Source organism: Tripterygium wilfordii, chromosome 22 (assembly GCF_013401445.1).
Source record: "Tripterygium wilfordii isolate XIE 37 chromosome 22, ASM1340144v1, whole genome shotgun sequence".
Taxonomy (NCBI): Eukaryota; Viridiplantae; Streptophyta; class Magnoliopsida; order Celastrales; family Celastraceae; genus Tripterygium; species Tripterygium wilfordii.
In genome coordinates this window covers 5,991,276-6,008,687 of record NC_052253.1, presented here as the reverse complement: position 1 = coordinate 6,008,687, position 17,412 = coordinate 5,991,276, and the positions used below count along the sequence as shown (strand labels likewise).

The window sequence follows — 17,412 nt, the reverse complement described above, 5'->3', positions numbered from 1 at the left end:
TATCTTTATTTATAAATTAAATTTTATGTATAAATACATTTATATATCTTTGTTACAACTAAAATGCATAATACCCCTGCACGTAATATGTCACAAAATGCTACACAACATAAATATTACCAACAAAAGTTGAACCAAACACTACCAACCATTCATGCAGCATATCTACCACTAAAATTGTCCAGCGTTCTGTTAACACTGTTTCTGCTAGCATATCTGCTACTTTGAAAATGTTTTGCCAAACTAGGTCATAGTATCTGAATTTGTTTACTTTCAATGCCATAAATAATCTGTAGATCAGTGCCAAGGCGTAGTAGGCAAGGTTTGTTTCATTCCATGAGGTTCCGAATCCTATGACTTACAAAAGTATTTACTATTTTTAATTTTTAAATTTTTTGGGTATTATAACAAGTCCAATCCATACCTTAAAATGGGTAAAAAGCTAGTTTAGATGAAACTTTTTCATTTTACTTGTTTTCGACGGGTAACCTATTTCTCTACTCAATTTTGGTACAACAAATCTAGGTAGATAAAGTTTTACCTAAATTCTGACAAATAATAAAAAAAAAATCAGATTTCTCTCTCTTTCTTTCCCGTTCGCGCGAAACTCGTTGAAGAAACTCCAATTTCCGTTTCCAATCGTTGCAATCCTATGGCAGAGAATGAAGTAACACGCTTCTCGAAAACCCTCAGCCCCACCCAACCAATCTAAGCCGTAGAATTAAACCAATGATAGAGATTTAAAAATTCTATGTATTTTAATCGGGAGAAGTATTGAAAAAGCCCTTCTACTTTGCAAAACGGCTCAATTAAGCCCTCTTACTTTTTTTCGAATCATCCAAGCCCCTCTACTTACAAGAATGAGCCAAAGCAGCCCCTCATGCTAACTTCTGTTATAACTGTGCTGATTTGGCAGTTAAGTAATGAGATGGATTTTTTTGAATTATTTGCTATTTGCTAACTCGACGGCCATGTGTCTTTGCCCATTGAAAATTGGACACGTGTCCTCTCTCTCCCCTCTTCCAAGCAGCCATGGAAGCTCCATCTCCGTCAATGTGCTTTAACATTTTCATTTCCTACCTAGCATTGAAAGCATCCAAGCCCTCCTAATCGAATCAAGTCTGCTGTTGTCGGGAACCCTAGGTGGTGGTTTTGGAACTCTAGGAACCCTAGATCTTAAATTAATCAACGGCTACGCCGAGAGGCAAAGAGCAAGAACGAGGGTTTTTGATGAACTCCAATAATAGTCAAGAATTAGTAAAAGACGATGAATAATCTGCATTTGTCATCCTTTGAAGCATGATCAAGCACGTAGCAACATCTTCTTCTTATTGTTCAATTTCAGGAACACAAGAGGAAGCATTAGTAAAAGACAATGAAGAATCTGGGTTTGAAATAGGACTTCGATTTGATTTTCTGAGTTTCAAATAGGACTTTCTAATTCTGAATTTGAACCATGTTGCCGGAGGTTCACTTTTGATCCGGTGTTTGGTCCCCATCATCGATCTTTTTGAAAATTTTCAGATTTTAAAATTGCAGAAGAGAGAGAGATTTGACGAGAGAGAGAGAGATTTGGCTCCTTTGCCATGTCAATTTTTAGAACCCATTTTTTTATTTTCTTCAAAAAGCCACATATGAAAAAAATTTGCCACATAGGATGATTTTAACAGTTAATGTCTTGGAGGGCTAACGGAGCCCATTCTTCAAAGTACGAGGGCTTGAATGACCCGAAAAAAAGTAAGAGGGCTCAGTTGAGCCGTTTTGTAAAGTAGAGGGGCTTTTCTGATACTTATCCCTATTTTAATCTATCGAAATTGTAGCTCCCTCCTCTTAATTGACTATAAAATGAAAGTTCAATAATAATTTCGAAATAAATAATTTTTTTAATCTTATTTTGAAATTAATCATTAAAATTAAGTTAATAAAAATTAGTTGTATTTTTTAGAATAATTTAAAGTTGAAGGTAGTTAAAGTTAGTTATGTTGAAAAATATTAAAATATTTGATGTGATGTTAAAATGGGGTATGTGGTTGGAAGAGTGTTAGAAAACTGGTAACCTAAAATAACTTTTTTACTTAAAATATGAGAAACTGTGTACCCAAAATGGATAATTGGGTTGGACATGCTCTTACTGCCACTTCAATCTGAGATTCATATATGGAGACACCCGTTATTGTTGAATTAATATGAAATTGACATGTGTTACTTATGTCAATTCTTCATCATTATCCTCCTAATCCTCTCACCTCTCTTTCAATCTTAGAACCTCCTAATCCTCTCATTAAAACTGAGACCACACCCATAACCATCCCTCCTTCCAAGGCCATGTCCAGTATTATCACCTCTTGACCACGAGTTTACCTATTAACCAGGGCTTATGCGGTTCATCTTCTGGTAACGGATTTGAACACATCAAATGACTCGCCTCCGTCATTTGTATGTTTATTTGTTTTTTATCATAGTCTTTTGTAATTTTTACAATTGTGTTTCTGTTTTTAAAAATAGGGATGGAGCCTGCTTACGAAACTAAAACTAATAGATTAAAACGAAAATGTCTAATTTCTGACTGTGTATCAAATAAATCTGGTAAAGTTAATTATCAATGTTGCGATTCACGTCAGAAGAGTAATAGGCATAGCAATATAGAAAACACATTTGGATCACAATCGTTCCCTTTTCTCGATTTTTCACCTTAATTTTGTTTATCTGAAATGGTGATTTTATTTTGTCTGTTTGTGAGAAATTAGGAAAAAAAAGTAGAGAGATGATACAATAACATGTGGGAGTAGTGACTTAGTGAAATTACTCAAGTTAGAGATTATGTTGGAATTTAAGTATGATGTTATCAAATTATAGTGAATAAAAAAATATAGATCAATGATTGATGAATGAAAGGCCAATGAAAATAGTTACATAAATACAGATAGTTCAATTATCCAATTATGATAGTGTTATTATTGCTATGTACCGGAAGAGTATTGCAATATTGTTAAAGTTCAGCAATATGATCGACGACCTGGTAAAATTATAGAAAAAATGTTCTTGCATGTTTGAAGGAGAAAAGAGAAAATTCAGGTTTGTTTGGAGTTTGTCTTAATGTTATTATTATGTTGTAAATTTATGTGTTAGTTTTACTGTTTGGAACTTGTCTTTCAGAAAAAATTGTATTCCTTTTCTATTGACTATAATTTGATAGTTAATTTTTGTTTTCTTATGCCGTTGAATTGTCATAATTAATGCGAAAAAACACCGAGTTGCGGCAACGCCTACAACGACCGTGCTAATATTTTATAATAACCGATTAAATGACTAGTTTGCCAATCGATTTAGTTTGACACGATGTTTTTGGACAGCTCTAAAGGAGAGTGCGTAGGTTGGCACGCGGAAGTAGGATCTCTTATTGGGGAAGTTAATGGAGGGGTGGGATGGAGGATACCATTCCATGTGATGGGTGTCTTTACATGTCTGGTTTTACACGTCGGATTTTAAAGACGTGAATCGTTATATGACAAACGTAGCCCATACATGGTGTGGACATTTTCGTCATTTTGCATCTCTCCGCCATCCTCCGTTTTGAGGCCCACAGCCGCAGCTAACGAAGTATTGGAGGGAAAAAGGCGCATCGACCACCAAGCACGGTGGGCTTAAGTAGATCAACTGCCCCACCTGCCCTATGTAAACGAGAGATTAGTTTACTCTTCTAGCTTTCTTAGCCCTTGCGAATTTAATCTTGTCTACTAATTATTGAGAATTTAATGGACTTATCCAACGTTGCAAGAGGATTCAATACATTTATCCAAGCAAAATTTGTTTCCATAATGTAATGTGACATAGGATTGGTCCTAAAGTTAGAGTTATTTATCAAAAATACCAACTAATAGAAATCAAATTTTTTTTTTGCTTTGGTTTGGTTGGGCTGAAATTTCTTCATTGTTGTCAGAATTCGATGAAATTTGATCGGCCAAAGCAAAACGACGTTTTGAGTAGGACTAGTGGCTTGACCTTTAGCCCCCACCCTAGTTTCACGAAATTTCATCGGTTAGGATCTCAAATGAACCGTTTTCTTTTTTTAAGGGTATTTTCATAATTTTATAGCGTTTTCATCATACTAAGGTTGTAGCCAGCCCTAGTGGTCATTATTTTCCATTTTATGAAATATGTCAAACCCTATAGAGGTTTCTCTCATTCTTTGATGAATTCCAGTGTTATTGATTTTAGATAAAATGTTGGTTTGTTTCCTTTGTTGTTCTCGTTCGCGTCATAATGTCGCGAGGCAAAAATATTTGGCTTAATTTTTCAACCAATCTACGAGACTACGACTCTCCTTCTTAATGTCGGATAAATAATTCAAAATTCCAAAATGAACTGCACATTGAAGAAAAAGAAAGAATAAAGAAAAAGAAAGAAGAGAAGCAAAGATACAGAGCAAAGCTTCTATTCTGTGTATATTGATTATTCCTCGTTACAACTCTGTCATATATATATCTACATAATTACATAAATATCTCCTCAATTATAGACTTCTTGCCGTATTACTACAACCATTGACCTTATAATGTAGCCTAAGATATATATACAAACCATATATACTGCAACTGATTCAATCACAATTGATATGGTTCAATCACAATTGATTACGTCAATCACAATTGATTACGTCAATCACAATTGATTATGTCTCCGTCAATACTCCCCCTCAAGCTGGATCAAGCAAATTGATTGAGCCAAGCTTGAAAAGGATGCGATGAAAATGATCCGTCGGCAGAGCTTTAGTGAATATATCCGCAAGTTGGTCAGCACTGCGAGTATACTTGGTAGTAATGACTTGCGACTTGACATGTTCCCGTATGTAATGACAGTCAACTTCGATGTGTTTAGTCCGCTCATGAAAAACCGGATTGGAAGCAATGTGCATGGCAGCTTGATTATCACAACATAAGGACATGGATTGAGGATGAGAGATACCCAAATCAGCCAGCAAGGCTTTTAACCATATGAGTTCAGAAGCGGTGGAAGCCATGGCACGATACTCTGCTTCGGCGCTAGAACGGGCAACCACCATTTGTTTTTTGCTTTTCCAAGAGACCAAATTTCCTCCAGTAAAAACACAATATCCTGTTGTTGACTTCCGATCAAGAGTATTTCCAGCCCAATCCGTATCCGTGTACCCAAGGATTTGAGAATGCCCATTATTTTTCATAAGAATACCACGACCAATTGATCCCTTGAGATAGCGAAGAATTCGTTTAACAATGTTCATATGATCTACGGTAGGAGAATGCATGAATTGACTTACAAGACTAACCGCATGACTAATATCTGGTCGCGTAATTGTGAGATAAATGAGCTTCCCTACCAACCGTTGATACTCTTGAACAGAACTCAGCAATTCACCACCCATATTGAGTTGAAGTTTACTATCCAAACGAGTCCGAGCCGGTTTACAATGAATCATATTGAACTCTTGCAGCAAATCCATCACATATTTACGCTGATTCAAGAAAAGACCTTTGGAAGAAGTCGCCATTTCGATGCCAAGAAAATATTTGAGTTTGCCGAGATCCTTGATGGCAAACCGTTGATGAAGAAGATACTTGAGATGACAAATGGTTGCATCATTATTACCGGTGATTATAAGATCATCAACATAAATCAAAACAATCAACCTTTCATCGGTTTTATTGCGAACAAAAAGTGAGTGATCAGCATTACTCCTTTTGAAGCCAATTTCTTCAAGAACAGCACTTAACTTAGCATACCAAGCATGGGGAGATTGTTTCAGTCCATAAATAGACTTATGCAATCTACATACCATGTTTGAATCATTACTTTGAGGATGACCCGGTGGAAGCTTCATATACACTTCTTCTTCTAAGTCTCCATGCAAGAAGGCATTTTTAACATCCATTTGTGAAAGACACCAGTTATGATTCACAGCAACAGAAAGCAAGGTACGCACAGTGGTCATTTTTGCTACAGGAGCAAAGGTCTCTTTGTAGTCAACGCCATATGTTTGAGTAAAACCTTGTGCTACCAAACGTGCTTTATGTCTCTCAATAGAGCCATCGGAGTTGAACTTGGTTTTATACACCCAATGGCTGCCTACTGCTTTCTTTCCTCGAGGCAACGGAGCTACACTCCAAGTGTGATTTTCATCAAGAGCTTGAAGCTCGTCATGCATAACACGTTGCCAAACTTCCTGACAATTAGCTTCATGAAAGTTGCATGGTTCACTTTGGTTGGAAATGGTGCTAAGATAAGCTGCATGTGTCTGTGATAACTTTTGATAGCCAAGAGCTTCAGTAAGAGGATAACGTACCAAATAAGCCACGTAATCTTGGAGCTTAGATGTAGGTCGACGACCTCGAGATGGATAACGGCGTGGAGGATCACCAGGCACATCCAATACCTTATCACTTGTAACTATATTTTCATTGTCCTCGGGACCACTTGGCATGCTACTGCTGGATTCAATCATAGTAGGCACGACATTATCGTTCACCTGATAGCACAATATGGGCCCACAGGCTGTCAATGGTAACGGAAATGGATACTTCCCCTGATTGTCAACTTCGGTTGAATAAGTAAAATAATGAGTGCACTCATCAAAGCGAACATCTCGAGATACTATTATCTTGCCATAAATGGGATTATAGCACTTATAACCCTTTTGTGTTGGAGAATAGCCTAAGAAAACACACTTGATAGCTCTTGGATCCAGCTTATCACGATGAGAGGACTGAATGTGAACATAACAAATACAGCCAAAGACCTTGAGATGTGTTAAGCTGGGTAAGTTTCCTGTCAACAACTCAAAAGGAGAAGTAAAATCCAAAACTCGACTAGGCAACCTATTAATAAGATAGGCAGCCGTGCAAACACCTTGAGACCAGAAAATTTTTGGCATATTCATGTGCAACATCAAAGCTCTAGTTTTCTCAAGTAAGTCACGGTTTTTTCTTTCCGCAATTCCGTTTTTGTTATGGGGTGCCAACACAACTAGTTTGATGAATGATACCATGCATGCTCAAATATTGTTTCATGACGTGTGTCATAAATTCGGTACCATTATCCGATCGAAGAACTTTGATTTTTGTGGAGAATTGATTGATAACAAGATTATGGAAATCTTGAAATACATGAGAGACATCACTTTTTGACTTTAGGAGATAGAGCCAAGTATAGCGAGAATAATCATCAACAAATGTGACAAAGAATTTGTATCCATCAAAAGATTCAAGAACAGGACCCCAAAGATCAGAATGAACTAAATCAAAAATTTTATTTGAATGAGAATAAGATGGAGAAAAAGGTAATCGAGTAGACTTTGATAAATGACATATATCGCAATTTATTGATTTTCTAGTTGAATCTGGAAATATTTTAGACAAAATAGGCGCAGACGGATGAGCTAAACGTTGATGCCATAAGGAATGATCTGAAGTAGGGCTAGCATTAACTTGAAACCCCTTAGACACGTGACTGTCCTTGGGAAGATAATAAAGCCCTTGATAAAAGAAGCCCTCACCAATCGTCCTCTTTGTAACAATATCCTGAAACACAACATTATGAGGAGAAAAAATAACATGACAATTTAAGGATTTCACTAATCGTCCGACAGAAAGTAATTGAAACGGAAACGAAGGGACACATAGAACAGGAGATGCAATGGTATTGGAGAGAAATTTAACCTTCCCACGTCCAACAACATTGACATTCTTACCGTTAGCTACAGTTATGGTAGATGAAAAAGGTTTAAAATCAAATAAAGTGCTTGTCCTATTAGTGACGTGATCGGTGGCACCCGAATCGATAACCCAACAATCATGCATATTACCAATATTGAGAGCTATGGAAAAAGCATTCAAAATACCTTGTGTATTGTCGGCAGCACCACTATTGGTCTCAGCAAGGAAGCCAGCGAACTGGCTAAGCAAGGCAGTGGAGTTTGCACTTTCAGTGTTGTCGAATACTCCATGTTTAGTCTGAAGATAAGATGCAAACTCATTAATAAGAGTAATTGGGCTTGAAGCAAACCTTGATGATTCATCTGTAGACGATGAAATCACTTGATTTGCCTTGTATCCTGATGTCTGAAAATGTTTCTGACCACCTTTGTTCTCCCTTGGAAATTTCGGCTTCAATTCAGGATGAAGCACCCAACATCTGTCAACAATATGCCCTATATTACTGCAATGATTGCATTTGAGATCAGGCCTTCTACCCTTAAATCCTCGATCTTCAGTCCGTCTTCGATCCGATAAATAAGCTCGAGCTTCACTAAGATCAGGTTTAAGACTCACAGTCATAACCTTTTTACGAGTTTCTTTGCGTTGAATGGTTGCACAGACGCTTGTAAAGGATGGTAACTCTGGATTCATAAGAACTCTACTTCTGAGATCTTCATACTCAGGCGACAAATTGGCTAATAACTGGAAAATTTTATCCTCCTCAGCCCGTTTCAGTAGAATGGTAGAATCAGTGGTATGAGGTCGGTAAACCGCCAATTCATTCCACATATTCTTCATTTGTCCAAGAAATTGAACAAACGGTTTTCCGTCTTGTTGCAAGCACGCAATATCCTTCTTGAGTTGAAAAATATGAGCAGCATTATTTTGGTTGCCATACATCTCCTTTACAGCCTCCCATAGATCTGCAGCAGATTCAGAATAGCTAAAGATTTCCGCAATTTATGGTTCCATTGTGTTAAGTAACCACGTTTGAACCATCTGGTCATTGGCTGACCACGATTTGTACTGAGCAGTTTTAGCATCAGGAACAACATTGTTCTTATCAATAAACTCGATTCTGGACCTTCCACCAAGAGCCAATGACACGGCTCTTGACCAAGGAAGATAATTGAAACCATTGAACTGAGCCGAACATAAACGTTGAGTCGAATTCGCATCAAACGTGTACGATGGTGGCAAAATATCAGAACCTCCAGCCTCTCCGAAACCAGATGAAGTTTTCTCAGCCATTTTTAGAAAACAAACCAACGAGACAGATACATATGTACCCGCTCCGATACCATGAAGAAAAAGAAAGAAGAGAAGCAAAGATACAGAGCAAAGCTTCTGTTCTGTGTATATTGATTATTCCTCGTTACAACTCTGTCATATATATATCTACATAATTACATAAATATCTCCTCAATTATAGACTTCTTGCCTTATTACTACAACCATTGACCCTATAATGTAGCCTAAGATATATATACAAACCATATATACTGCAACTGATTCAATCACAATTGATATGGTTCAATCACAATTGATTATGTCTCCGTCAATACATATACATATATATATATATATATATATATATAATTTGTATAAACTGATTAATTTGTTAAATTGTCATTTTATACAAATATTTGGGATATTTTTATGCATATTTCTTCCGATTGCACTATGTATCATACGCCACTCTCGTAAAATGATAGACACCAGCTAATAGCCCGTCTGGTACTGACATTGGGGTCGTAGATAATTGCAACCACATATATAAAAATGACAGCAATGAAATGCACTATAATATAATAATAATAATAATATAGCTGCGTCATTTATCGGTTTGGCTGACCTTGTCAACAATAGCTAAAGTATGGATTGATTAATTAATTTTTTTTCATGGGTGCCTTTAAGAACATCAACTACATGGGTTTTGGGAATTCTTTACGTTTTTCATTGTGAATGAATCTCTTAAAACTTTAAAAGTGTAGTTTTGGTAGCACTAAAAATGACAAATCCTTGCCAAATGATAGAACCACGAAAACCTCTTTTTACACACACACACACATCTCTATCTATACATGTTCTTTTATCCAAATTCAACAAATGATGTAACATGCAACCTTAGAGCAATGATACTGTGGGTCCCAACTGTGACATGATCCTAAACCCTAAAGATGGTTATGTTTTAACCAACCAACGACTAGGGTTAGAAAAATAAATCATAATTCATTGGTCAAATGGATCTTTTTATTGGAGTACCATGTGATAATACCAAAATATCATTCCAATAAGACACAGACACATGTCATTATCAAAGGGATAATGTTGGGGAGCCCCTCGGTCTAACCGCATGACACCTCGATAGGCTCTTCATCGGTTATTGTGAAGACTACTTTTGATAGATCGGTAAGGTATCTCATAACTACGTTAAGTGAATTTTTTGGGATTCAGCCTTATAAATCCCTCCCACGAATACAGGAAGTTAGTTATTCCAGAATCATAGAAGCTTGTAGTGAGTGGCATGGATTTAAACACTATGTCCGTTTGGACGTGTTGTGAACTGCTGTGAGGTTAGTTCAAATGCGAAACTGTTTGGCGCATCACTTTTAAAACTGTGGTGCGGTGTTGTGAGGTGCGTTTGACGTATCTAAATTACCATTATATTAGATGAATAATAATATTATCATAAAATCACTTAACATTTACATTGTACATTAACCTAAAATAAGATAATTGACATAATTTGATTACATGAGACAATTCAACATATAATGTGTCCGTTTGGGAGTGCTGTAAGGTGAGATGAGGTGAGGTGCTGCGAAGTAAAAAGCTGTGGTACTGTGAGGTGAGTTCTACTGACAAAAAATGTTTGATGTGTCACAAAAAATTATAATGCTATGAGATGAGATGCACCTAAATGCAATGCAAACACATTGTCAAACCTCCATACTATCTGAGGAGTGAAATCAAAGAATTCATGTTGTGAGGTTGTTTGGCACGTGAAACCTTTTTTTAATTTTCCGAATGGTCCACAGAGTTGTGGAGTGGAAATGGGTTCTGTATTGTGAGTGGCTATCAATTGAAGCTAATTAGCTGTCGCGGTCATGACATTACATCCACTTTTTGAATCAACCAGGATCTTACAAAAATGAGCTCACATGCGGTGGGACTTGGGCCCGTTCGTGTCAATGGGCATGTGGGTTCCACACCCCCTCTTCTTCTTTTTTCCCCACAAATAAGGATAGCAGCAACATTATTTCTGTTTAGGTGCACATGTTAGTTATGTATAATGTCATAATGAGCAGGAGATGTTATAACACGTAGACCACAAACTAGCCGTATCAACTATTTTCACTATTTGCGTTGAGTCCAAATTGGATTTGGAGGCTCCGCAATTCTCTAGAGTTTATAATTCATATCTAATGGTGAAGAAAAAGTCATATAAATTTTAAAAATGAACAAAACAAAAATGTGATGTGATGTGACATATGTCTCAAGCCATTGAATTTTAATTGTAGACTCTATAATTTAAAACTAATTACGGAGCTCTCTAATCCGTCCGAATTAGCTTATAGACAATAACTTTATATTTAGTTTTCAAGTTATATGAGGGCTGGGCCTCATTGAGTACTTGGACTCCTCGGCCTTGATCCTTTGTGTGGGGCTGAGCCTTATTTAACATATTACATTGTCTTATAGATCCAAATTGCAATATGTGTGGTTTTTTTGTTTAGTTTTTGTTACCTAGTGTAGATCGATGGAGTCAGACTCGTTCGACAGTTGTTCCCAGCGTCTGATGTAATATAGTGTCGTCCGCAATGTCTAACAATGTTCGTTTTAGTATTTGTGTTTTCTTAATTTGTTCTTGTTTTTTTAGTCCTCTAAGTTGTATTCCATCTTTATGATGACCTGAGTGCCTATGAGTCTCTTTTATCCAATTTATTGGGTAACTTAATACATTAAAAAAAAAATAAGGCCAAAATTTGGCGTGTATTCCGTCTTCTGTAAAATGTAAATGACCTAGTAAATGGAGGCAATACATATAGCATAAAGGTTTTATTTATTAGTCTACTTTTTATTTGATTATCAGTGAGAGAAGGTTTCTCGATTGGCAGGAGGATCTATGCTTTGTGTACTGTGGTCCACTGAATTGCAATGGGTTTTTGGCCCAATAATTATGGTAATTTCTTAATGGGTTCCTAGCTCAAATGACTCGAGAAATTCGAACATAGCCATGCCTGAAAGGCTGAAACAAGAAAAAATGAGGGGGTAATGGCTTTCAAGCCCAATCGTTCTGTTACTCTGATTCTTAATGGGTTTTTGGCCCAATAATCATGGTCATTTCTTAAGGGGTTCAGGCCCAAAAATGAGGGGGTAATGGCTTTCAAGCCCAATCGTTCTGTTACTCTGATTCTTAATGGGTTTTTGGCCCAATAATCATGGTCATTTCTTAAAGGGTTCAGGCCCAAAAAATACAAAGTGGGGTGTTGCGAGAATCGAACTCGCGACCTCTCGCACCCGAAGCGAGAATCATACCACTAGACCAAACACCCGTCATTTGCACAGATTTTGATAAATTACAATTAGATTGATAATTTTCTCCTCGAAGGCCAAGACCTCATCAAAATCATTTGGGAGAAGCTCAGTTGAACTAGCGCACAACAATGGCGACGACGATGAGCTTCCTCTTGCGGCCGCTTTGCTTATCCAGCACCACCAAAACCTTCCTCTCAAAATGCCTCAAAACCCCGCTTTGCCATTCCGTTTCTTCTCTCGGCGCTCGTCCTCGCTTCATCTGCCGCTCTCTCTCTTCCTCTCCTTCTTCTATCACTCTCTCCCAATCCTCCTCTTCTTCTGTAACTCCAAACGAGATCTTGCCGTTCCAAGAGGTCCAATACGAAGATAACAATGGTACTGTCGAAGAATATGTTGATGATAGTGACGATGAGCAAATTGAGATTGAAACCGAAAATCGGCAATTGGAGGGCGTTAATGTTAGCGGCGGCGCCAATGGAGAGGGAGTGGGTGTGAGCTCTAAGCGTATGAAGTTGCTGAGTTTGACGGTGAAAGAGAAGAAGGAATTGGCTTCTTATGCCCACAGCTTGGGTAAGAAGCTCAAGTCACAGCTTGTCGGCAAGTCTGGTGTCACCGATAATGTCGCGGCTTCTTTCGTCGAAACCCTTGAAGCCAACGAGCTTTTAAAGGTATTTATTGTATATTTCAAACTTTTCTTCTCTGTGACTTTGACATTTTGATTTGCAAACAACATGGGAACTTTCCTTGATTTTCTTAGCAACCAAACAGTGTTCTTGCTGCTAGTTGTATGACTATTCCTTTTGCATGTCAGTCAGTTTCGTGCAGAATTTACAATTTTGTTCTCTTCATAATTTGAGTACTTCATTATGAATTGCTATATAGAGAAGTTGTATCCCTAGTGGGATTTGAATAGCTGTTGAATCACAGTTTGAGACTGCCATTGCGTTTGCTTGCACCGATACAGGTAGTAGTGCAGATAACACATATTTAGAAGTATCACGTTGTTGCAGCAAGTTCTGAGTTGGACATACTGGAAGAGGATTTAGGATTCAAATCTTGTTGCCTGGCACTTCCCTCAAGATGATAATGCTTGTCAGGTGGAGGAATTTCTCAAGTCAAATTTGTAAACATTTCCCCAGTCGTGAATATGTAGAAAAAACTTATTAAAATGGGTGTGCAAACTTGCTAAAGTCTTGGTTTATGCCAGATTAACAGATGATAATGCATGCATTATTTGTTGCAGTTTTGTGGTTGTGATCTTTTTTTATATTTGCGCTCTTGCTGAGTAGATGAAAACTTGAGAACTACTGTATAGGTTAAAATACACAGAACTTGTCCTGGGGAGCTAGAAGATGTTGTGAAACATTTGGAGGAAGCTACTGGTTCAGTGGTGGTTGGTCTAATTGGCAGGACTGTAATTATATACCGACCCAGTGTCACAAAAATGGAGGCAGAGGAAAAGAAAAAACAGGCTCGTAGACCTTTTGTGAGGAAAGAGACGATATCAAAACGGCCATTGCTGGTAAACACCAAAAGAGACTAGCTGTTTTTTGAAGTTTCTCTTATGCAAATATGTTGTCTGTTCTTTGAGTTGCTAATTGTCTTACTCTTACCATTCGTTGCAGACAAAAGGAGAAGTATCAACCAAATCAAGGCGTGGTCGTAGGGGTATTAGCAGGTTTGCATGAATTCCAAACCTTTTGCCGATCTCTGTATAACTGGATTTAGAGGGGTGCACCCAGTGCTCGTTACTTCTCCACTATTCAACTGGAAAATGAATGCATTTGTCGTTCGCGTGGTGCCCAATTTGGTGTTGATTTCAGTAACAATCCGAGAGTTTTGTTCTTTTCAACAAGCGCTGCAGAAGATGAAGGATGACAATGGTACTTCATTATTTTCATTTCATCTAGTTTATGTACATTTGCTCATCATTGAACTTCAGAAGTTTTGAAGTAATGGTATTGAAGCAGAAGCAATCGCTCCTAATTTATTTAGTGGATATGGCAGTGCAATGAATCTGAAGAGTGGATTTTTATCTATTGTGGAATTCATCAGTTGTTTGTGCTATCCAAAGAATACAAATGCCTCTTTTCTAGATATTATTTGAATGCAGAAACAGGTTCTTGGTCTGACAAAAAGGTTCAAGGGATGGTTGATATGAAGCTACCATCTTCTCAACTTCTGTAATTTCCAAGGTTACAGAGATTTATACTCTGCAGGAAAATGCATCATGACTGTAGATTTGAAACAAGATCACGAAACGACACCGTTTCACAATCCCCTGGACAATTCAAGGAGTATGGTGACATGCCTTAGATAGCTTTAGAACACTATGAATCTTAAATAAGAGTTTAATCACAGTAGTAGTAGGTCCTCGTTGTTCATGATTGCTACAATCAAGCGAATCCCTTCTCTTTCCGGATATCTTCCAACACTAGCCATGTAAACTGCATATTCGATCACACCAGAGTCAGAGAATACAAATAATGAAGGATGAATGATTAGAGCATTGCCATCAAAGAGTAATAACGAACATCAGTAGGAGTACTAGTAGGATCTGATGACTCCAACTAGTAACCCAGTTTGTTTCAAGTCCGGATAAAGGGAGATTGTTGAGATATGTTGATAGCCAATGAAAGAATTGGCCAAACTATGTATATGAACCCATCTGAAGATTCATTAGGGTGTCGTGTACTGAAGAGTTCGTACCGATAATTATGTGCCTTCTAGAGCTCATGAATCAATTATGTGTGCATATGGAGCGAGAGTAAGCACCAAGCATAAGCAATTACCATGACAGCCGGGGTTACACGGGTGAGATGCAGTGAAAATCCGTGGTAGAATTCCCTGAGACCTCTCACTTTCAAAATTTTCAGGGCACAGTCGAAAGAGCTTGTGAATGGAGGCTTCCCATCAGAGCCGGGTTTCGCATGAAGCATATAATCTTGAATAACCACAAATGGCCTGCAACAAGCTATACCAAAAAATGACGAGACAGCACCTGCACCTGAATCAAAAGAAAAAATACAATATATATAACTGTCAAATTTTGATATCTTCCCAGAAAATTCTGAAGCCAAAGTGCATGACTGTCTAGCTACCATCAACATAAGGATTAGCTTGTGTATGCAGAAATAAAATCATTACCAAGCGTTGCAATTGTTTCATTGTAACCACGAGAAGCCCAGAAGTAATTGAAACTTCGATTGTATGATGCCAACATGCCCATGTCAAATGCCACAACTGTCTTTGCATAAGGGAGTCCTCCTCTCCATAATGCTGAAATCCCCTGATTTACACTGATTCGGTAGGCGGCATCAAATGCATTTCTATAATTCAAACGCTGTGCAGTTGGTTTGTTTCGGTCAGCTTGCACACATAGGGCTGCATATCGTAATGGAGATGCTATGCATGCTTCAGCTACTCCAGCAAGAATTCCGCAGCAGGCTTCTTGATACATACTCAGTGGTATTCCTTTGTTGTGAGCAGTTGCCTTTCTTGTCAAAACACTAAGAAATCCAAGAAGGAAAACTATTATAATAGAAGTTCTAGCCAGTTAAAAAGCCCATCAATATTAAGTTACAGAAGAGATGAGAAATAATACGTGCTTGTCCATCTGTTGAGAAACAAAGAAATACTTACTCATACGATCCGAATGCCAATGCTCTATACAGAGTTACAGCCAGCACTTGTGCAGGCAGACCCTGACCAGAAGGGATGAATTTTAGATACAGTCATATATGGGAGATAACAATACTTGATAGCTTTCAAAACAGATTTATGTGCTAAGGCAATCAAGATCGGATAACACCTGCATTCCATCCCAACAGTGGGAGACATTCACTGTTTTCAAGTAAAATAATCAAGTTGAGATAAAGAAATGAGATACGGAAACTAGCTCAGGATGTATTTCCTTGTTGACTATGTCATATGAACAGAACTTGAAATTTTCAAAGCACAGCTTTAGCTACAAATGCATAAGGCTGGCTCGAAGAAGGTGCATTGTGGAGCTTTATCAACCTTTGAGTTTTCAGAAAATTACAATAAACAACCAGCAGCTAGCAAAACCTAAACCAATGTAAGGTTTCAACCAAATTAAGCATCCAATTAGAATGTACCCTAAGTTATTAGGTTGGATTGCAGGGGCGAAAAAACCTCGGTTTTATGATTCAGGGTTTAGCCAAAAAACCTATCTGAGTTCGATTCTACCTAAAGTCAGTCTTTTTATACATACAAAGCCAATAACAAAGACCAATCTTTCCATTTCCTTGTCAACCAGAGGAATATAAGGAATCGAAAAGAAGAAGGAAAAAATAGGATCCCATTTTCTTGTCAACTAACATAACCAAAATAAAAAGAAAAAAAAAAACTAAAAGGATCCCATTTTCTTGTCAAAATAATTAATGAAAGGATTCACTTTTCTTGTCAACCAAACAGAAAAAAATAAGGAACCAAAAAGAAAGCACTCACCCCGTAAGAGGTCCTTGATTTTGCAAGCCTGCCTAAATCCTCTCTTATTTTGGCAGACTCTTTAAATTCATCACCAAGTATGCGAAGAAGTGGCAGTTCAATAAACTGGAAGGATCCCCAAGAAAGCGCATAATAGGTAGCTCCTGCTAATCCTCCATGAACAAATGGCTTCACACTTTGCCACCACCAAGACCCACCACCAACTAAGGAAGCAGCCGGGAAATTTTTCGAGTGGTTATATTCCTCCTCTTTCACAAAACCCATTTCTTGATTCATGTCACTACTGGGTATATTTGACTGATTCTCCATTTCTTGGCCTCTCATTCTCAGATGATCTTGAACACAATAGCCTAAAGGAGGAGTCTTTAAGCTTTTATCAAAATAGAGAGAGGAGTCTTTAGAAGAGAGTGAAGGTTTACTTATGATGGTATTTGAAATGGAAGCTTTCGCATAATATGTGACAAGTACTATCTATTTTGGGATTTGTATTCAATTATTCTGAGTTCAGGCAATGGACTGATGTGTACAAACTGCAAAGTATGTTTCTCTCATAACCAACCGATAAAGGCCTTGCCCCTCTCTAGCAGAACGTGTTTTATGAGCTTAAGAATTAATGGTGACGGTTCACGTAGAACAAATACGTGAAGGTTCATGACCCAGAAACGATAAT

At 37.7% G+C, this 17,412-nt stretch overlaps 2 protein-coding genes and 1 non-coding gene across 3 annotated transcripts; 1 reads left to right on the top strand and 2 right to left on the bottom strand.

Moving 5' to 3' along the window:
• Nucleotides 1-12,217: 12,217 nt before the first annotated feature.
• Nucleotides 12,218-12,289, bottom strand: TRNAP-CGG. Its single transcript has one exon. It is a non-coding gene; the product is annotated as a tRNA-Pro (tRNA).
• Nucleotides 12,290-12,381: 92 nt separating this feature from the next.
• LOC119990747 lies at nucleotides 12,382-14,323 on the top strand. The gene is made up of 3 exons (XM_038836824.1): nucleotides 12,382-12,940; nucleotides 13,588-13,794; nucleotides 13,898-14,323. Exons 1-3 carry the CDS (start codon nucleotides 12,401-12,403, stop codon nucleotides 13,958-13,960), a joined length of 810 nt encoding a protein of 269 aa, XP_038692752.1. The 5' UTR covers nucleotides 12,382-12,400; the 3' UTR covers nucleotides 13,961-14,323.
• A 72-nt stretch (nucleotides 14,324-14,395) lies between these two features.
• Nucleotides 14,396-17,066, bottom strand: LOC119991444 (mitochondrial dicarboxylate/tricarboxylate transporter DTC-like). The gene is made up of 5 exons (XM_038837797.1): nucleotides 16,743-17,066; nucleotides 15,915-15,976; nucleotides 15,420-15,781; nucleotides 15,065-15,279; nucleotides 14,396-14,719 (listed from the first exon to the last, which is right to left on the bottom strand). Exons 1-5 carry the CDS (start codon nucleotides 17,064-17,066, stop codon nucleotides 14,669-14,671), a joined length of 1,014 nt encoding a protein of 337 aa, XP_038693725.1. The 3' UTR covers nucleotides 14,396-14,668.
• Between the last annotated feature and the right edge of the window lie 346 nt (nucleotides 17,067-17,412).